The sequence below is a fragment of the Trichosurus vulpecula genome, chromosome 8 (assembly GCF_011100635.1).
Source record: "Trichosurus vulpecula isolate mTriVul1 chromosome 8, mTriVul1.pri, whole genome shotgun sequence".
Taxonomy (NCBI): Eukaryota; Metazoa; Chordata; class Mammalia; order Diprotodontia; family Phalangeridae; genus Trichosurus; species Trichosurus vulpecula.
In genome coordinates, this window is record NC_050580.1 from 22,491,326 (window position 1) to 22,512,701 (window position 21,376).

General features: G+C 51.8%; 1 protein-coding gene across 1 annotated transcript in view; it reads right to left on the minus strand.

Annotated features, from left to right (window-relative positions):
- Positions 1 to 20,790, minus strand: part of CCDC6 (coiled-coil domain containing 6) — a 93,795-nt gene extending 73,005 nt beyond the window's left edge. Inside the window, 2 exon segments of the mRNA XM_036735000.1 lie at positions 20,289 to 20,546; positions 20,548 to 20,790. Of these exon segments, the coding sequence (XP_036590895.1) occupies positions 20,289 to 20,546; positions 20,548 to 20,643 (354 nt within the window). The 5' untranslated portion in view covers positions 20,644 to 20,790.
- Positions 20,791 to 21,376: the final 586 nt, after the last annotated feature.

Consider the following 21,376-nt stretch of genomic DNA (forward strand, 5'->3'; position numbering starts at 1 on the left):
AAGGATCTGAGCCGAGTCTTGAAGAAGGCTGGGGAACCCAAGCGGCAGATATGTGGAAGGAGAGCACGGGGGTCACAAACAAGGAGCAGCAAGGGGTTCGGGGGCTGCGTGACCACAGTCTGTGGTGTGAGAAGCAGGGCCAGAGGCCTTCCTCTTTCATCCAGCAGGTCATGGAACCATCAGCTGAGCAGGATGACGGCAAGGCCAGACCTATCTATGCTTTAGTCAAACACCCAAGTGGAAGATGAGATCTGAGGCAGGGATACCAGGGAGAAGGCAAGAAGTGATAGGGCCTGGGCTGGAGGAGAGCCGCTAGAGAGGCGGGATGACCGATGTACAGCCAACACTGGGGTGGCCATTGCTTCACTATTCACATCGAACACGAGCTCCCTTTTTTTTCTTCTCTGTTCTTTCTTGATGAGACCAACAATGAGTTTGTGAATCCGGGAAACTGGGAGGAAGGGGGTACCCTGGGCAGTGAGGGGGAAGTTCAGAACGGTGGAGGGTTTGAGGGAAAATAGAAATGAGGGATGTTTTAGACATGTCAAGTCTGAGATGCAGGCCTGGAGGTCAAAGGACAGATGAAAGCTGTATATGAGATGTGGCAGACCTAATAACTAACCCCAAGGGAGCTAATGAGATTCACAAGAGACATGGCATAGAGAAAAAGGAGAAGGGAGCCCCGAACAGAACCTTGGGGAACTGCCAACAAGAGAGGGCCTGGCCAGGCCACACAATGAGAAAGGGAGGAGACCCAACAAGCAAAGATGGGTGTTCTAAAAAGCCAAGGAGGAGGGTGTGACCAGGAGGAGACAGGCACATACAGGCTCAATGGCTGCAGAGAGGACAAGTCTGAAAAGAGGCACTGAGCTTGGCCACTCAAAGCTCAATGGTATCTGTGAAGGAGCAAGTCTGGTTCCATGATGAGATCAGAAGCCAGACAGTGGGTTCAGAAGAGAATGACAGACAAAAATGGAAGTGTGGCATAGAGACTTTTTCTAAGGAGTTTAACAGAAGAGGGAAAGAGAGGTTTAGAACGTGGCTGCGGGGAGGTTCAATGACATGTGGGTACTTGGAGCGTGGGAGATAGAGAGATGTCTGAAAGCATCAGGGATGGACAAGAGACAGGAAGAGACTGGAGAGGAGGTAAGTGCAACATGTGTGTGAAGGTGGAAAGGGGTGGGGTCAAGGCTGTCCTCCCAGGGTGTGGCCATGGCAGGTGGAAGGGCCAAGTTTTAATCAGAGATTATCCTCAGAGGAAGCAGTCCAGGATGTCAGGGGGATGTGAGAGGGAAAAAGAGAAAGTGGGAGCTCCCAGCAGATGGCCTCAGTCTGTGAAATCTGAGACAAGGTCATCGGCTGAAAGCATGGGGAAAAAGGGGCTGTGGGATGCTAGAAGACAGATGAGGAGGTCTGGAGCAGCTGCTGGGAAGAGGAAGGCAGCAGGCTGACTGCGGATGAAGAGGACATTTGCCTTGAAGCTGTGAAGACCCAGTTGACAGCAGGTAACAGAAATCTGAAGTGCGCAGCTTATGATTTCCTACAGCTCCATTCAGAGGCACGAGCAGAGGTGAATGCTGAGAGGAACTCAATACTGAAAGCAGCACTTTCGTTATAGCCAAGAATTAGAAACAAATGGTGTTGATCCAGGGCGGTGTGTGAATATGGTATCACTGAGCCAGAAGAAATGACAAGGGGATGGACTCAGAGGAACTTGGGAAGACCTTTATGAACTGGTGAAGAGTCACGGGAGCAGAAACAGGAGAACAATGTATGCACACCTCAAATACATGCCGGTAAAGTCATCCAGACAATGGCCAAACACAACCACAGGAAACCAAGGATGAAGCATGCTTCCCACAGCTCACAAATGGACTGATGTGCCCATGGTCCCAGATCTTTGTGAATCCACAATGGTATCTATTATGCCATCATGGAGTTTATAACCCAGTGGGTTCTAGGATAAGGGCCTGGGGGAGAGGAGTGCTCCTGAGAGGAGAGAAGCTTCACAGGAGGGAGCATCAGAGCTGGGTTTCACAGTTGTAGACCTCCCCAGGCCTATAGAGCGGGAGAGCATTCCAGGCAGATTAAAGAGAAGGAAGAAAGGCCCCCAGACATGAAAGTGTGAAGCACTGACAATCCAGTCAGAACTGTACAACAGTACAGCTGGATGGGTACATGGTGGGGAGAAGAAGGTCAGATGGTGCCAAAGTGTGGTGGGTCTAGAACGCCATGAAAAGAAACTGGATCTCACTCAGTAGATGCTGGCAGCAGTAAGAGGGAGCCACTGAGGAGTGCTGAGCAAAGGCGGGACGGCCACCAGACAAGTGTGGGAAGACCCGCTGGGCACAGGACGGTGAGAAGGGACAAGAAAGGCAGCCCTGAAACTGGCTGTTAGGAAAGGCAAGGGGGTGGCTCCCGATGGAGTGGAGAGAGACGAGGGGTGTGATGAACACAGAGAGTATGCAGGGGAAGAGTCCCATGATCCTCAGCCGCAGTGACAGCATCGTAAAAAGGGTAAAGGCAGGAACACCCAACCCCACATTGTACCACCAAGACCCAAGAAAATGCCTGAGAACCTCCTCTGGATGTGTTCGGACTCTGGGCCCTGCCAGTCAAGTCTAGAGGGGCCTTCTCCACCACGCCCTCCCCAGCCGCCCTTTGTAAGGCACGGCAGGAAATCCTGGGAGAGGATGGGGAGACAGAGACAAAGGGACAGCAGCTGGACTCCTTGTTTCATTGGTGGAGGAAACTCACTCCACCAACGCAGGCAGGCACTGAGAGGTCAAGAGACATGCCCAAGATCCTACGGCCGGTGTGCATCGGAGGCGGAACATTAAAGCCACACCCTTCTGGCATCGTGGCCTCTCCCCGAGTTACACAGGCTACCTCTCGTGAAAGCAAACCAGATCATGGCTTTTTTTAAAGACAACGTGTGAGTATGGGTTAGAATAAGAGAGAATGAGTGTGACTGTGTTAGAGTGACAATGTGAGTGTGAATGTATGAGAGTGTAAAAGTGTATGTGTGTACTGCGTGAGAGTAAAAGAGAATGAATGTGAGAATGAGTGTGAAAGAGTGAGTATAGGGGCAGCTAGGTGGCGCAGTGAGTACAGCACCGGCCCTAGAGTCAGGAGGACCTGAGTTCAAATCCAGCCTCAGACACTTGACACATTTACTAGCTGGGCAAGTCGCTTAACCCCCATTGCCCTGCCTTCCTCCCTCCAAAAAAAAAAAAAAAAGTGAGTATGAGAGTGTGTATGTGTCAGAGTAAAAGAGTGTGTGTGTGTGTGTGTGTGTGTGTGTGTGTGTGTGTGTGTTCAAGGGGAGGGAGATGATGACTAACTGGGAAAAGACAAATACTGGAAGGGGGAGGGAGAGGCAAGACCAGCCTAGAACCTGCACAAGTGGAAGGAGGGGAAGGGCTGGCCATGGAGAGCAGCCCCTCGTGTGACAGAGGAGGAAACCGAGGCAAGGACATTAAGTGACCGGTGTGAGGATACCCAGTGAGGGAGCGTCCCAGCCAGGGAGAGGACTGGCCCTGAATGTCAACCCAATATTCTCTGGGAATTTAAATCTCAAGTTATGTTCCTGGAGAGAAATAAGGTGAGGACGGAGGAAAGTGGGAACATGCAAACGTCTCTTTTTCATAGTTGGAAGAAACAAAAAGGACTTGTAGACAAAAACAAAGTGAGAGGGGAAGAACAGGGTGGGCAGAAGGAAAGCTCGCTAGGGCAGCATCTCAGGCCTGATGCATAGCAGGCACTTACTAAGAGTCTAGGATGGTACCATCACCACCAGGCCAGGGCAGGAGGCCTAAGTCAGGGAGAGACCCAGGGGGCAGAGAAGACAAGATTCCTGCCCTTCTCACCTAGCTGCCCATCCCCCAGAGGCCGCAGAGATCTGCTGCCAATGGGCTGCTCCTAGTTCCACTCGCTCACATCAATAAAGGAAGCCTGGCAGGATTCAGAATGGGGCATTTCATTCCTCCTCCCCCTGCCCCCATCTCACAGCCAGACCAGAAAAAAGGACGTCAGGAGATGAAAATAAGCATCATTTTAAAATCTTTTCAAGATGTTATTTTTGTCTTGCTGGTGATCATTAATGCATAATTAAAAAGGAACCAAAAAATGTTAAGATGGCATTTTGGCCTTGTTTTTAAATGTCAACCAAGGGCCTTTCAGTCCTGGAGCTTCGCAGGTAATCAGTCAGCCCTGGGTTCTGAATCCCAGCCAGTGACCTTGGGTCAGACTCCCCGCCTCACTCTATGCCTCAGTTTCCTCCCATGTAACATCTGATGACTCAGAAGGGCCCTGCCTCCAGGTCCCCATTTACTTGTCAGTCAGTCATCTGAGAAGAGACAGGAGGCCAAGAGGACGAGGTGAAGTGAAGGAAGGCAAGGGGGCCTGGGCTTGACCTCTTCCACTGCAAATGCAGACAACACTCCTCCTTAGTCAGTCCAGCTGGCCCGAATGAGGGCCTGCCCGGAGCAGACACTGCACTGCGCAGGATGGACACAGACTTAGCACAAAAAGAGCCCCTCCCCTCCAGGAGGTTCCTGGTTCCAGGTGCTCCCAAGTGCTATTGCTAAAATGAGGAGGGGAGTCCAATCTCATGAACAAGGCTCCAGAGCAAGGTGTCGAAACATCTGGTTCCTAACATTGCACAACACACAAATCCAACTGCTCAAAGTCCAAAGGCCCCTTGTTGGCTGCTTTTCCAGAAAGTAAATTAGAAGCCTCTCACTTGACCAGCAGTAGAAGGAGGGGAATCTTTAAAGGAAACATGCCTGCCTTCTGCGATCTGCCCAGAGTCTGAGGGCCACAAGGGTTCTCAACTCCCTCAATCTACACAAACAGAACCAACACCAGACAGGCAGGTGACCTTCCCTAGTCACCCGAGCAGTAACAGGAAGAGCTGCATTTGAACCCAGGTCCTCCGATTTCAGACTCCAAATCTCATCCCTCACAAAGTCCAAGCAGATGGGGAGGAACCACAGACACCACTTGCAAGACTTGGTTCTTCTTTCCAGTTTTCTAAAGACCCTCCAAAGGGTAGCAGTCCCCATCCTGCTCTCCCCACACAGGTTTTCTTTGCTTGCCATGATTAATTCATTGGAGAATTCTGACCTTTCTGAGGTGTCCCTGTCCAGACACCCATAGATCCAGTCCAACAAATCAGCTCTCTTGGAGAGACATGTGAGCGAGGCCCCAAAGCTGCAAAGACAGCACCAAGCAGCTGGCCTGCCTTTGTCAAAAAGCATGGTGATTTTAATGACACTTTCACTCTTCTGACAACAAAGGTCCAGCTTACTTTAACACTGATATCCTTCCCATGACTCTGTGCAGCTCAGAATCATGCAATGCCAGCATCTCCCAAAGGCCAAAGCCGATGGTCACCTAGAAGCTCGGTGGGCAGGAGGAGGCCATAAGAGAGAAGAGCCTGCAGAGGAAAGCAAGCCGTTCACATGGAGAGAGATGCTGCACATCCCCAGCACTCCGCCGGTCCCCACGCTGTCGAGAGAGACGTACTGAACAAGAGCTCTCCGTCACCAGGCTGCCGCAGGGGCGGGGGCGGGGGCAGCCCCGGAGGGCCAGCGCCTTCCATCTACTCCGTACAGAGGCACCTTGTACTCACACAGTCGTTTCCATGCTACCTCCCCCATCAGACTGTGTGCTCCTGAAGGGCAACCACTCTCTGCCTTTGTTTGCACCCCTAGCGGCTGCTCCAGTGACTCAGAGTAAGCACTGAGGTGCTTGTTGGCAGGCTGAGCACACTGAGAAGGCCCTGTTTAGGGATCTGGAGAGGACAATGAAGTAGCCCGGGATGAGAGAATATGAAGGGATGGTCATCACATCAGTGGAGGAGATCATTGCAGTTATCTGTGTCATCTGTATCAAGGTCTGGCATTTCTCTAGCGCTCTGAGGTTTGCAAAGGAGTTTATAAATATTATCTTGTTTTATGCAGATCAGGCACTTTATTCACCAATTATCCAAGTCCTTGGGAGGGAGAGGAATGAATTTAAGGAAGGGAAATCACACAAGGTGAGGCTGGGCCGATGGCACACTCAGCCCATGGCTCACCAGCTGGGAGGTAATCTTGAACTTCTCAAAACACTTTTCTAGGGCAAGGAGTAGGGCGGCCGGCTGCCCCTGGAAAGCCTGCCTAGTGAGTTGCCTGGCATCTCAAGAATTTGCCAGCTCTGATCCACAGTGACAGTGCAATCCTGCCCTATGTGACCGAACAAGCAGCAGTAACGATAGCAAATGTTTGTACAGAGCTTTACAAACAGCACCTCATTTGATTCCCCACAACATCCCTGAGAAGTAGGTGCCATTATTACCTCCACCTTACAGATGAGGCACAGCTGGGGCAGTCAGCTAGCGTCTGAGGTAGAATTTGCACTCAGAGGTCTTCTGCCACATCCCAGGCCCAACATCCAACCTCGTAGTCAACATTCCAAGCCAGTGCCTGCCTGTAACATGGGAAAGCAACATGGCTGGAGTGCTTGATCTGGAGCCAAAGTCTCCAGGTTCTATGTCCAGCTCTGGTCCCTGGGTGACCTCTCGGGCCTGAGCTTCTCCCCTCTAAATCAATAATTGCATGAGGCTGATTCCAGGATACTCCCCTTCTCTTCAAAGATGCCGTCCACCTGCAGCTACCGAGCAATCACCAGCACTGAACTTTAAGACGACCCAGCCCAGGCAAAGAAAGTAAACACCTAGGGAACGAGGGCTTAGGTTACCTTCTCTCTTTCGGTAAGGCCTCACCATCGTGGCTCACTGCTGACTCAGCCCTGCCCAGTCTGGGGCACCAACAACCTGAGAGGAGCCACCAGTATCAGGTAGACCAGTGGCACGATGAAATTAAAGTGGAGCCGCGACTCGGTAAGTATGTCCATGTGCTCCAACATCATGGCACCAGTGTCCAGTCAACAGGTCACCACTGCTGCTTTGCTCAAAGGCCAGATGCTTCCCCAGCTCCCCTTTTCCAGTTGCTAAGGCCCTCACTTCTGCGGGGAGGGATAAGTGTATTTGCTTGGGGCCTAAGGAAACCTGAAAAAGCTATCAGAGCTTCCTGTACCCCAGAGTTTATTGCCAGGTAGTGACTGGCCCACGAGAGACCTCTGAGCCAAGAGATATAAATAACAGACAGACAGGAACCCAGAAGATGTGGCCTGACAGCAAGGTAATCCACACTAGGAGGACCTATCACAAGTTAAGCACAGCTCCAAAGAAGCATTTTTGGTTTTCCTTTGAGAGATTGGGGAGAAGACACCGAAAGAAGATGGCCAGACCTGGGGGAGAATCTAATCAATCAAGAAATATTTATTAAGTGATTCCTGTGCCCGTCAACAAGTATTTAGTAGCACCTACTATGTGCCAGGCACTGTGCTGAGTGCTGGTGATACGAAGCAGCAGCAGAAATGCCCGGTTTGGAGATGCCCTCCATTGATAAAGCTCAGCAGTTCACTGAGGGGCATGGAGAGGGGAAGGGCTACGTTGGGCAGGGTCACCCAGCCAGCACAGGCCAGAGGCAGGGCTTGACCCCAGGTTGTCCAGCCTCCAAGGCTGGCTGCCTTCCTCCTATTTTCAAGTGTAAGCAACGTCATGACAGATCTCCCAAAGTCCACTTAGGTTTTTAGACAATCTGGGGGTAGCACAGGCCAGAGGCAGGGCTTGACCCCAGGTTGTCCAGCCTCCAAGGCTGGCTGCCTTCCTCCTATTTTCAAGTGTAAGCAACGTCATGACAGATCTCCCAAAGTCCACTTAGGTTTTTAGACAATCTGGGGGTCCTAAGGGAGATGGCCTGGCAGAGCCAGCCTCAGGCCCAGTTCTTCCAGGTGTGAAGTCATGTCTCCAATGCCATATGTCTGAGTCGGAGGATGTCACCTCACCATGACCTGGGCAATTTTCTAAGACTAAATTATGGATGAGTTGCTGATCTGTATCTAAAAGCAAATTTTCACCCTGGGGGTTCCCCCATACAGACCGGCATCACAAGTCTGGACCAAAAATAAAAATAAAAAGCTACTAAGAGAAGCAAACACACAATTTGTTGTGACTCTCAGCAAACAGTTTTGTTGGTATAAATTAAGGCCTGTCTTCTGTGTGACAAAAAAAAAGTCTCAGTGGAATAAAAGTTATAATTTGGTTGGGGATATTGTGGCAATATTTTTTTTAAATCGTAGCTTAACTACTTGTATACTATTCTATTAGTTAGGAAGTTGGCAGCCTTGTCTCCCTAATTCCAACCATAATGAGTCCTCTCAGGAGGGACAAATTAGAAGGACCCAAGTCCTGACCCACTAATCTATAACCTTAAGAAGAGAACCATTGGGACCCACCTACTTCTAAAAGCCACAAAGTCAGGGACAAAATCCTGACACCTCCCTCAGTGCCCACCCACCCACCCAGGCCCAGGCTCTTGGCATCTCTCATCTTCCTGACCTTTGCTTCTATAGAAAGTCAGCAATTCTGGCCAACGCCTGGCTGAGGAGTCCAGCATTCACTGCGTGTGATCTTGGGCGTCCTCAGATGCCCTTGTGGTTATTAACCGGATTACTTCTGCCATCCCGGACTGGGTCTTTGAAGGAGGCTGAATTGGTGACTCTGTAGATCAACATGGAAACCTGACATCTATCATCACTTCCTCTCCTTTCAGAAGAGGGATGAGACTGAGGGAAGGGAAAAATCCCTCTGTGAGGCCATTTCTAATTCACTTTGAAATTTATGACAGCATTTGCTTTTCATACAGAAGCTGATTAATATTTTGTATATTCAGCCCATCCCAAAAAGCTCTGGAGAAACAGGAGGTTGTATGGAGCCAGAAGAGCATGAATGGCCAAACCCCACATAGACGGCACCAATCTTGTGCATTTTTTTTTAGTTAAGAAATTAAAATGTCACAATCAATGCTTGCTTTTTTTTTTTTCAATTTTTTGCAATCTCACAAGCAAGATAAACTCAAGGTTCCCCAGTCATCTGTGCCAGGCCAACATTACTGAGCTGAAATACGGCGTCTGACTTAGGGGAGAAACTACAAATCAATTTAAATGGTTCACAAGTACATGACCTGCAGCCTCCTGGAGAGTCAGCCCGCTCCAGAGCTGTCACTCGGGGAGACAGGCCATTCTGTATGAAGCAAATGCCGGATTCTCATGTATACGACTGTTGGAGCGCCAACAGCCAGAAAGGACCTGGGGCTGAGAGCTTCTGGTCCAAAGGACATGTCATCTCATCCAAGTCCCTACTGTGGGCCTATGCTGGACAGCAGTGACAAAGAGATAAAAAACCACTCCCTGTCCTCAAGAAATGAACAACTTAAGACTCCAATGAGCCACCAGGGCTGTACACAGGGAGCCAGGAGGGCCCCAGGTACAGAGCAACCAGGGTGGGGGGCGGCGCAAAGGGTTTGCAGGCGGAACCAGGCACATGAGCTAAGGCTGGACGGAGACCAAGGATTCCAAGAGATCTGGGACAATGAGAAGAGGCCAGAGTGGGAGTCAGAGAACCCAAGTTGGAGGCCTCAGGGGGAAGCACCAGGGCAGGATGCCTCTTCCTCACTGGTCTTCTTTCTCTGTAACAAGGGAAGTGCAGTCTGGGGGTTCAGGTAGGAGGTGACTAGGAAGACAAAGGCCTCCATACCAAGCATTTGCTGAAAAGGCAACATGCACACAAAGTATATCAAAAATACACAGATTTAAATATGACAGGGCAGGGGAAAGTGAGGACAGCTGGCGTGGGGGGGAGGAGGCAGGGAGAAATTAGGCAAGGCCTTGCCAAGGAAAGAGGTGTCATTGGAGTTGAGCCCTGGAGAAAGCAGAGGAGGGGAGAGGCAAGGGACACTGTGTGTGTAAACGTCTGGAGATGGGAGATGGAGGGGCCATGTGAAGAACTGCCCAAAGACCACTTTGGAAAACCACAGGGCACAAGAAGGAGAGCCACAGGAAAAGTCAGAAAAGGCAGGCTGGAGGCAGCAATGAGGAGCAAGAAGGAAAGGCTGAGGGGTCTTTAAGCTCTAAATCTCTACTGTTCTAAAACCCCAAAGACTAAGGGAATGAGCTACACCTAACCAACCTTGGTGAGTACAACCCTGAGGCCAGCTCTCTGATTTTTTCCTTTAGAATGACACCAAAGGACAGGTTACTTACGAGACCTCTATCTCAGAAAATAATGGCCAATGTCAGGGCAGCTAGGTGGTGCAGTGAGTAGAGCACTGGCCCTGGAGTCAGGAGGATCTGAGTTCAAATCCAGCCTCAGACACTTGACACACTTACTAGCTGTGTAACCTTGGGCAAGTGACTTAACCCCAACTGCCCTGCCAAAAAAACCAAAAAAAAAAAAAATTAAATTTTAAAAAAATTAATTAAAAATGGCCAATGTGGGCTTGCTTAGGGTAGTACGATCGAAAGGAAAGCCCTGACTGCAAGGTAACATCCAAGTGAGACTCTCCAATTAAGAACAGCTTTCCAGAACATTCCCTTTTCTGATGGGAAACATCAGTGATCAAAGGCTGACTCTGCCCAACACCTAATTGGAACTCACTCTCTGAAAAGGATGCTTCCACACACACGCGCACACACACGCACTCCCTCCCTTAAACACAACTCAGAAAAGTCCTCGGTCAGGGTCCTGATGTATCCCCTGAATCCTCTGAGATCCCTGCACAGCAGCACAGACCAAAGCACTTCACACAAGCCCAGAGAGTTCCTGACAACAACAGACACTGACTCCATCCCAGTTATCTGCACGGGGTATTCTCCAAATCTGACATCTGAAAAGGCACAAATGTGATGCCAAGATCACAGGATCACAGATTCAGGGCCAGAAAGGATAGAGAGAGGTTTCAGTGACTTGCCCAGGGCCAAGAAGGCCTGAGACAGGATTGGAACCCAGGTCCTGTCTTTTATTCCACACCACTTCTGGTAACATCTGCCATCAATCAACGTTTGTGAAGCGCTTACCACTACTCACCGGGCACTACCCAGGCTCCAAGCCACACAGACAAGAAGGAAACATTGCCCCAGTCAGGAAGCATCCACACCCACATATCTGAGTGCACCGGGAATAAGAGAAGGTCCAGCCCGTCTCAGGAGCAGGTGCTGTGAAGGCATCCTTGATTACCAACGCAGCTATGGGGGAAACGTGGAGAAAAGAGAGGCTCATCCCCAACTGCTCCCAGCATGGGCACCAATATTACCAGACCGAACCTTTTTCTCGGGTGCCTTTTCCGAGTAAGTTGTTAAAGAACACTCCAAAGAGTGTCACTTATTGATGAAATAAATCTGCACCCACCCAAAGGTGGAACAGCAGCAATAATCCAGATTACAGAAGAGCACACAGGGTGGGAGGGTGGGAGGGCCTTACCTCCCAACACTTTTATTCCACTACTAAAAAAGTCCTCTTTTTCTGCCTGTGAAAACCAACAGAACAATTACATACAGCAGAAGGCCCAATGAGAACTTGTGCCAGGCCTAGGCAGCGCTGCCGCCATCATCCCAGGAGTTTCTGGAATGTATCAGGATGCCAGGCGCTGCTACAAGGTAACCAGCACGTTCTCTGCAGGGTAGAGGGCCCTGGCTGAAAGGCAGGGATCACCAGAAGGATACAGTGTATCTCCATCATTCCATGACCCACCCAGGAGGGGAAGCTACAAATCCGGCCTCCAACGTTACTGGCAGTGTGACCCTGGAAAGTCACTTAACCCTGTTGGCCTCAGTTCCTCATCTGCAAAATGGACTGGAGAAGGAAATGGCAAACCCCTCCAGTGCCTTTGCCAAGAAAACCCCAAATGGGGTCACGAAGAGTGGGGCACAACTGAAATTAACAAGCCACGACAAGCCTGCGCCAGAATGAAGTCTCCTCTGGTGCAAAGCAAGGGGAACAAGCTCCCAACAAGAGGAAGCACCCGCTGGTGTGGACCCCCAGAACCTCCAACTAGTCCAGCCGTGGCCCAGCCAGGTGCCACCTACCTTGCCATGAAAGTCTTCAATCTCTCAGGGAGCCCAAATCCTACCAAAACAGCCCCTTCCCCTTTGGGGCAGGCTTTCCCTCACCTCTCTCCAGGTGACACTCAGTGCCCACATTCTGCCCTCCGGGGCCAAGCAGGACAAAGCTAACAACTGAGCCACAGATCACCAGATACTTGAAAAGAGAATGTGTGGTTGCCCCAGCTCCCTTACAGCCCGTGGGCTCTGGCCCCCAACCCAAACACTTCCAGATGTCTGGACCTCTCGAGTGGAAGGCACATGAGTCTAGAATGTGAAAGGCCTGACTTCTAGTGAGGACAGCAGCATCACAGAAAGAATCCTAGATCTGGAGTTTAAGCTGCCAGGCCGGGCACTCACTCCTCAGGTGCCTTCTCTCTCATTAGAATGGAAGCTCCCTGAAGGCAGAGACAACCTTCCCTTTTTCTCTGTATCCCTTTTTCATTCTTTGTATGCCATTAGCACAATGCCAGGCATACAGTAAGCATTTAATAAATGCTTGGTGACTTGTCTAGTTTTTCTCCTATTATCTCCCCTCAAGAACGGGAGCTCCTTGAGGGCAGGGACCATGTTCCTGCCTTTCTCTGCGTCCCTTAGATACACTTAGAGTGGGGCTTTAGCCTTCCCAGGAGCTCCATGAATGCTTGTGGACAGAATAAGTGACCGTCCGAGGGTCTCTGCCCACCTTCTAGAGGTGGGACTTGAGAAGGTTCTTTAGAAGGCACCAGCTTAGGCTGCTTGATGAGCAGAGGCCCAAGCAAGGTGCCTCGAACGCAGCACATGCTTAGGAGCACTTGGTGATGTCAAGTGAAGGCACAGAACTCTACAGAAGTCCTCTTTGGGGCTCTCACAGGCTAAACAAGCCAGATGTGGCCTCTAGAAGGTTCTGCCATGCTAGGAAGGCTTCAGCTGGGGGATTGGGGGCACACCAGCCTATGTCTGCTTCCAGAAAACTGGCCTGGCTGGTCCTCTCTACTGGGCTGCTAGCTCTTTGGCCATGGCAACCCAGGCAAAAAAGAAAAACATCAAACGGTCCTCTGTGCTAGGCAAACCCCTCCCCCACCCTCCAGCTACCTCAGCACCAGCTGAGGCAAGAAAGGGATTAGAATCCCCAATTTTTAGACCATCTATAGACTCCCTGTTGGCCCTCTAAATACCAGATCCCTGTCTGAAGCCATTGGCCACACTGCTTCTGAGGGAACCCAACTCCCTCAAATGCTGACATTTTTGCTATTAATGAAACCAAAAGGGAAGGATGTTTCATTAAGTGGCAGGATGACTCATGAGTCCACTTTGGGATGGCACTTTTTAATTAGAATTAAACTTCCCCAGATACAATTAGTGATTCTTGGAACTAATCAGAAACAAAAAACGCTAAGGCTGGGGGAAAAAAAGTGGTGTGGTATGGTGTAGTGGACAGTCACAAAGATCTGTGTTCCAGTCCTATCTCTGACAAATACAGGGCTGTGCGACCCTGAACAAGTTGCTTAACCTTTCAGTGTCTCAAGTAACTCCTGAAGACTAAATTGCTGAACAGGTGCTGATCTGCATTAGTGAAGGGTCTTTTCCAACCTGTGAGTTCTTACACAGATGAAACCACTGATGCAAAGGTGTGATGGAAAGTAAAATAAGAGATTTTAAAAGGGCAGGGCAGATCTTCTGAAAAAAACTGAACTTTCAATGAAAAGCTTAAAGGACCACAGATCTAAAGCAGGGTTCTTAACCCAAAATCCAGAAGTAGATTTCAAGAGGTCTCTTTCACTAACCTTAGGTTCCCCTTGTAAATCCTCAGTGTTTTATTCAGTGCATTTAAAACATTCTGAGTCAGCGTCCACAGGCTACACCAGACTGCCCAAGGTCCAGGGCACAAAGCAGAAGCCCTGATGTAGGGGCTGGAAAGAGCCTTCCTGACCATCTGATCCATTTTATTTTTCAGAAGAGGAAAGTAAGGCACAGTTGGTGTTAATGACTGGCTCCTGGTCATACAGGAAGTAGTGGTACCCACAGCTGAACTCAGATTCTCTAAGTCCACACCTAGCAAACATTGTGACTGCAAGAATTAGGGAATGACCCAGCCTTGCTGTGGCATACATGTGGATGCAGATAACATGAAATGCTTGAAGATGGTTTGGCCAACTCTGTCAGATCCCTTCTAGTATGTGCAGGCTGCCCCTTAGCAAAGTGACACAGCCCATTCAGAAGGACAGAGGAGTTCCTGTGGCAAGGACAAAGAAATATTCCTTCCCCTGAAGCCAGCTCCTCCATGAAGGTCCTTCTCCAATGCTGCCTCACTGAGGCACAAGGAGGACCCTGGATTCTGGCTGGCTCTGCCAGCAGAGCTCTGCTCCTCAGAGGCTCCCAGGACACATGGGACTGAGGACCAGTCCAGCTAACTTCAAAAGGCCTCAACTGAACCAGCTGTGGCGGCAGCTCAGACTGCTTCAGCTGGGCAGAGGGAGAAAGAGGTGCTTCCTGGCCCCAAACTACCTTTAAAGCTCATAGACTGCCGGAACCAGACCTCATCAACTTGGTGAACCAACCAGCAGCACAGAGAGTTTGTAAACTAAGCTTTTGATTCCTGAGAAGAGCAAACCAAACTGGAGGAAGGCTTTATTCCGGAGGGGAAAACGACTAGCAGTCCACAAACATGTCTAGCCTGATGTTACCGACAGATGAATGGGTCTCCCATCATCTGAAGGGAGGGACAGCGGACCTAAGGAGCCAGTACTAGCTTATCAAGTAAGGCCAATTTTAATATAAGCAAGACTGAAAAAAAAACAAAAGGATCTCCAGTTTGGGCCACTGTTCTTGAATGAGAAGCAACAAACTGAGGGAGCTTATGTCAATTAATTAACCCTAGGGAACCGAGATCCTTGATCTTTTTAGAGAATATGACCAATGATGTACCATCTACACATCAAAAATGAACCTCCAGCTTACGTGTCCCAGATTATTTCACCTGACTTCCCTGTATGACCTGTGTTCCATCCAAAGTAAACCACTGGCTGCCCTCTCCAACGCCTCCTGTGTTGGCCCAAGCCTGAAACGCCCTTCTTCCTCAACTCCACCTGTCGAAACCTCCACTCCTGGGACTCCCACCTCAATCAACAGGCTTCCTGAAAATTCCTCCTCCCCAACTGAAAGCATGCTTTCCTTCCTCCTCCTCCTCTTCCTATCTCCCTGGAGCACAGCAGGGAGAACTCAAGCAGGAGCCCTCCTCCCCCATCCCTCCTCCTCTTGCATCATCTCTGAAGGAAAGGACTGGATCTTTTTTTTTTTTGGTGCTGTCTATCACACAGTGACTTTCAATTTGAAAAATTAACAAATAAAGCATTTATGAAGCCGGTGCCAGGAACAGAAATATCAAGAATGAAATACCTCGACTCTACAGAACAAGGGTTCTCCGCTTTTGTGTCATGGACTCCTCAGGCAGACTATGGAGCCTTTCTCAGTATAATAGTTATCTGGTTGGTTTGTTTAATTCATATTTGAAGAAATGCTCCATTTCAGTTTGAGGTTAGTAAAAATGGGAGGTCATTTTTTTCCCTTCAAGTTCACAGACTCGCTGAAATGCCTCCAGGGTCCCAGGGAGCTACGGCCCACCCACCACCCCCCAGGCGTCTAGCATTCCCCTAGAGGACTTAATAACATCAGTTAAATTAAGGAACTGATACTACAGACCAAGTCTTCACCAAGAAGGGAAAGCAGGGAAACCTTGGCCTACCATCTACCAGTTGCCTCTGTTATGATTCCCCTTCTTTTTCCTTAAGATTGAGGACCCAAAGGGGCTGAGAAGGCAGAGGATTTTTTTTCCAAGAAAATGAAGGCATGATCTTTACTGTCTACTCTCAGTCCCAAGTTTGCCTTCCAGGATGAACAACTCAGCAAGTGGACACCTCCCCGACTCCCCCCACCCCAATACTCCCTGAGCCCAATGTGCCCCCACGTGACCTTCTCAGGCCCACTTTAGTATGGCTCTCATCCTGAACTTTCAGGGTACATCGGGGCCCTAGCAAATGACAACTTGTAAAACAAGTTTTATTCTGATTTCTCCTCAGGATCATACTCACCTCCTTCCCACAGACACCCTGAGGACATGGACCACATTTTCAAAGGGTCACCTGGTCAGAACATGAGCTAGGAAAGACAAGGATGAGTGTGGCCACCTCCTGACTCCTTAAATTGGGCCCGCCAGAAGGTAGCCAACTCTTCCATAGTAGGCCTTTCTGAAAGGGTCAAGGAGGGAGGCAGTGTGGCCCAGTGGGAAGAGCCTTGACTACGGAGCCAGAGGACCTGGGCTTGTGTCCTCCTCTGATGCTTAATCAATCCCCATGTGACGTTGGCCAAAACACAGAGCAAAACCTCAACGGGCCTCAGTTTTTTGATCTGTGACCTGTGAGGTTCCTATTCATTGTAAATATTATGATTCTATGATGCTTTCTTCAAAAACATTCATTACCCAAATACACGACTCACATTCTTCCTCCACCAATCTATATGAACACAAGAGAAGAGGACAACTACAAGGGCATCTCTCCTTCAAATTAATGAGTTAAACCATGAAAGTCCGATGAATCTTCACATTCATCCCAGCACAACTGAAGGAACATTTAATTTAGAATCTGAAGGCTCCAATGGGCACCTGCCCCGGACTGCCTGAAATGCGCCCTTGGGCAGGATTTAGCCTCCCTGCTGGGGAGCCTAATCTGGACAATGAGGGAGCTGAGCTGGATGTCCTCTGAGGGCCCTCTGATCCTATTATTTTTATTTCTCATCCTCTTTTTTGGGTGGGGAGGGGAGAAGAGAAGGAAGAAGAGAAACTACAGAGATCTATTTAATAAGCCTGCGGGGAGAAGGATCCAATTTGGAGGAGACAAAGTGTCCCTTGCTAGCAACGGGACATAGTAGATGTCCCTTCCCATCAGGGGCTCAGTTTTTTCATCTATAAAATGACAGGGCTGCCCTGGAAGACCTCTAAGGGCCCTCCCAGATCTACCCTCAGAGGTAGCCAGGAGAGGCACTTCCACATATGCCCCAGGTTTTCCAATAAAGGGACCAAAAGCTTCAAACTTCCCATACTCCTTTTCACATACTGGAAACAGCCATCCAGTAGGGTACACAGGGCAGATCACTGGTCTGGGCACCTAAGTTTGAATGCTGCTTTGGCTGCTTAATACTCGTGTGGCCTTGGACAAGTCACTTTGCTTCCCTAAGGCTCAGAGTTCTCATTTATAAAATGAGGAGGTGGATGAGATATCCTCCAGGGTCCCTTCCACTAACACAGAATATATCTGAAACCAAATCACCAGATACCAAAGTATCTAAAATCTAAACTGATGGACACTCCAAGTCCCAAAGAAAACCCGTGTGGTGTTACCAGATGATCCCCACCACCCCCATCCCTGAAATTCTAAAATGGTCTGGAGCATCTGAGTCCTTGGGCCTTCCTCATCACAGTAAGGAGGAAACTTCTGGCACTTCTGTTCAAGAATTACTGGCACCCCTAATTCAAAGCTATTTGGAAACCTTGTGTTTCCAAAGGCCACAACACATTCTGTAAAACAGATGTCACTGGATTTTGCTCTTCTGATCACCCTGCACAGAGCTGTAATCACAAAGAAGTCTGTCCACACCATTAGCTACAAGGCCTGCCTGTCAGCCACCTTACCTCCCCAGGCTGCCCAGGCAGAGCCAACACTTCCTTGTTTGAACCGTGGAGGCCCACGTAAAACAAGCCCTAAGTGGCAAACAGATAACCTTCTCCAGGTCAGCTCCTCCCTACCAAACTGGGCTGGGGGGAGCTGAATCATGGTCTGTGGGTCACACAAGGTATTAGAATTCTGTTCCATGTGGATTCTGCCACTTTCCTAAGCGGGAAAAGTTCAGAAAAACTTTGATTTTTTTAGTCCAAAAACCAACCCTCTGATTCCCTAACTCGAGCTTCCCATAAGCTGCTTCCTCTATTGTCTCTGGTTCTTGAGTTCCCAAGAACCAGGGGACTGGGTTTCAGAACCAGAGCACCCAGGAGCCAACCCCAGGTCAGCCAGTTCCTGGGCTTAAGTTTCACCATCTTTGAAATGAGGGGGCTACACCCCCCCTTGAGGTCCAAACCCAAGGACCCATTACATAGGACAGAGCAGGGTCCCCCTTTAGTCTGTCAAGCCTTATAGCCAGGCCTCAAGCTACAAAGGGCGGCCTCTGAGCTGGAACACTCAGCTCCAGGGCTGCCTCTGGCTCAGACCAGTTGTATAGCCCATGGGCAAAGCAATTAAGCTCTCACTGACCCATCAGACTCTCAAAGACTAGCAGCTCCAGGGGAGCTGCTCATCAGAATCACTGAGGGCAGTTTCCTCACCGGAAGGTACAGTCTCACTACTCCACACACACACACACACACACACACACACACACACACACACACACACTCTCTCTCTCTCTCTCTCTCTCTCTCTCTCTCTCCACCCCACCCCACCCCACCCCACCCCACCCCTAGAAGAGACAGGCTGAGCTGTGTTCCATCCTTGGGTCCCTGGCACCAGGTACATAAGATAGGCTCTTTCTAAATGCCTGTCAGATTCAATCTCAGCCCAAGGGAGGGCCTCCTGAAGGCAGGGGAGAGCTGCCTCTAAACATTCTGCCCTGCTCCATCCAGGTGGGCAGTGTGCAGCCCAGTAGGTGCCTGAATGCTGCTTTCCTGACACTCCCTGGGAAGAGATTTCTGTGGATGCAAAGTGCCTCCTTACTATCCATTTCTAATTAGGCTGCCATACACAATGACATTTTGGTAGAAAGTCTGATTTCTGACAGCTTGGGAATGCTGTCTGGTTTGCTCATGCGCTCGTGGCACATACACACGCGCGCACACACACACACATACACACACACCCCCCAAAAACCAAATAGGGCCAAAGAAATCTTTCCTACTCGTTTTTTCCTGGCACTGGGTCCTCCCTGACAGTTTTTCCAGTTACTACTCCCAGCCTGGGTTCACTGACCATACCCGGCTCATCCCGGGGAGTTAGCTGCCTGACTCGTGTAGGGCAGCCATACAGAAAACATATACATTCCTTTGGCTGGGTTGTGGCCGGAGAACCATGTGGATGTGAATAGGGCTGTGTGTATGGAGATTTTGCATGTTAACGATGCGGGGATCTGGCAGGGCTGGAAGGCAGAGGCACACAGAGTACTTTCCCATTTCTGTTCACCTCCCCCCCCTCCATCATGAATTTAGTGACTTTTAGAACTGCGTGCCACTCCAGGAGGCAAGCTGCACAGACTGGAGCTGATCCCCTTGCTAAGAGCTCCCGCAGCCAGGTGGCAAGAGGGCAGATGGTGCACAGTGCCCAGCCCCCTCCCCACCCTCCCTCATCCCACTCTCCACCATCCACAGCCAGCTGGCTACGCAGGAGAAACTAGGCTGTCCCAGCCCTGGACCACATAGTCCAAGCACTGCACCCCGCCTCCCCTCCCCAGGGCCTGAGTCACCCAAGACAGACCAAGGAGGGCTTCTCGGAGGACAATCTGCTGGCTTTCTTCCCCTTCTTCCTAGGCAGGAACCCGCCTTCCCAAATTCACCGCTCCTCTCTCCCCCTACTCCCAACCTGGACAACCCTGCCAGCTCCACGGTCCCTGCCAACTGAGCGCCCAGCCCTCCTGCCCCCATGGCGAGGGAGCCCCAACCTCTCCTTCCTCACACACGCCCCAGATACTGCCAGTTTCCCTCCTACCCCCGCCCCAGCCCTTCCAGAGTCTGCCAGACTAAAAGGGGGTCCCTTCCTCTCCCCGCCCCAAGCCAAGCCTTCCTGCGTGCCAGGGGCAAAACAAAACAAGACAAAAACAGGTTTAGAGTGCTCGCTTTTCCCACCTCCTCCCGGCCAGCGTCAGGACCTACAGAATTCCTATAGCCACTCTCTCCTCCTACTCTGGGGTCAGCCAGGCCCCCTTTCCCCTGGGCAAAGGAGGAACAGGGCGGGACACCGGGTGCCCGGCCCTGGCACCACACCCCCCCATCCGGAGGGCTGCGGGATGGCAGCAGGAGGGGAACGGACCCCCAAGGGAGGCTCTCTCGCCCTTCCCTGCCCCCGCCCCGGCCAGGAAGAGGGGAGTCCCCCGGCAAGGACACCGTGGTTGGGCTCTGCCCATCCGGATTCCCGGAAAGCCCCGAAGCAGCCCCCCACCCCGGCCCAGCCAGCGGGCCCCGCCTCTCGGCAACTCGGCCCGGGAGCCCCCTGCGGGGCACAAGGTGCGGGGCGCGCCCCTCCCCCCCCCCCCCCCCCCCCCCCCCCCGCCGCCGCACTCACGATGGTGACGCTGGCCTTGCGCAGGTCCCGGTTCTCCTCCTGCAGAGCCTTGCACTTGAGCTTGTACGTCTCCAGCTCGATCTTGAGCACCTTGTTCTCCTGCTGCAGCGACGCCAGCCGGTTGGTGAGCTCCTCCAGGCGGAACGGAGAGATGACAATGCCGCCCGGCTTCCCGCCGCCGCCGGGCCCCGGGCCTCCGCCGCCCCCCGGCCCTCCCGCGCCCGCGCCCCCGCCCGCCGAGCACGACGGCTGCAGCGCGGCGCCCGCGCCCCCCGCCGCCCCCCGGCCCGCCGGGCCCACCGCCCCCCGGCCCGCCCGCGCCGTCCGTGTCGCTCTCGCTGGCGCTGTCGGCCATGGCCCCGCGGCGGGGGCGCGGTGGGAACGGGGCCGAGGAGGCCGAGGACTAGGAGGCCGAGGCGGGCCGGACCGGGGCCGGACGCACGCTCCGAGGCGGAGGTGGCTGCGGCGGCGGCGGCGGAGAGACAGAGCCGATCGGAGCCAAGCCGAGCGGAGCGGAGCGGAGCGCGCGGGCTGGGACCGGCGGGGCCTGGTAACAGAGACCTCGCCCGGGCTAGCCGAGAATTACAGCGGCCGCGGGCACGCCCCCCGGGGCGGGGCACGCCCCTAGGCACGCCCCTCCCGGGCCCGGCCCGCCCCCACCGCGGAGGGGCCGAGGGGCGGGGCCAAGCGTGCCCGCGCGCCGCCGGCTGGGAGGGGGGGGCGGGGGAGGAGGAGAGGGAGGGGAAAAGGAAAAGGGAGGGAAGGGGGAGAGAGGAGAGGAGGAGAAGGGGAGGGAAGGGGGAAAGAGGAGGAGGGGGAGGGGGAGGAGGGAGAGGGGGAGGGAAGAGGGGAGACGGGGGGGGGGGGGAGGAGGAGGAGGAGGGGAGGAGAGGAGAAAGAGGGAGAAGGAGGGAGAGGAGGAGGAGGGGAGGGAGGAGAGGAGGAGGGGTGAGGGAGGAGAGGAACAGGAGGGGAGTGCAGCCCCGGAGGGGAAGGAGCAGGAGGCAAGCCCACCCTGGCTGTGGTGTATCACAGAGTAATTGACATTTATGGTATCCATCCATCCATCCTAGATAGATACACAGAAA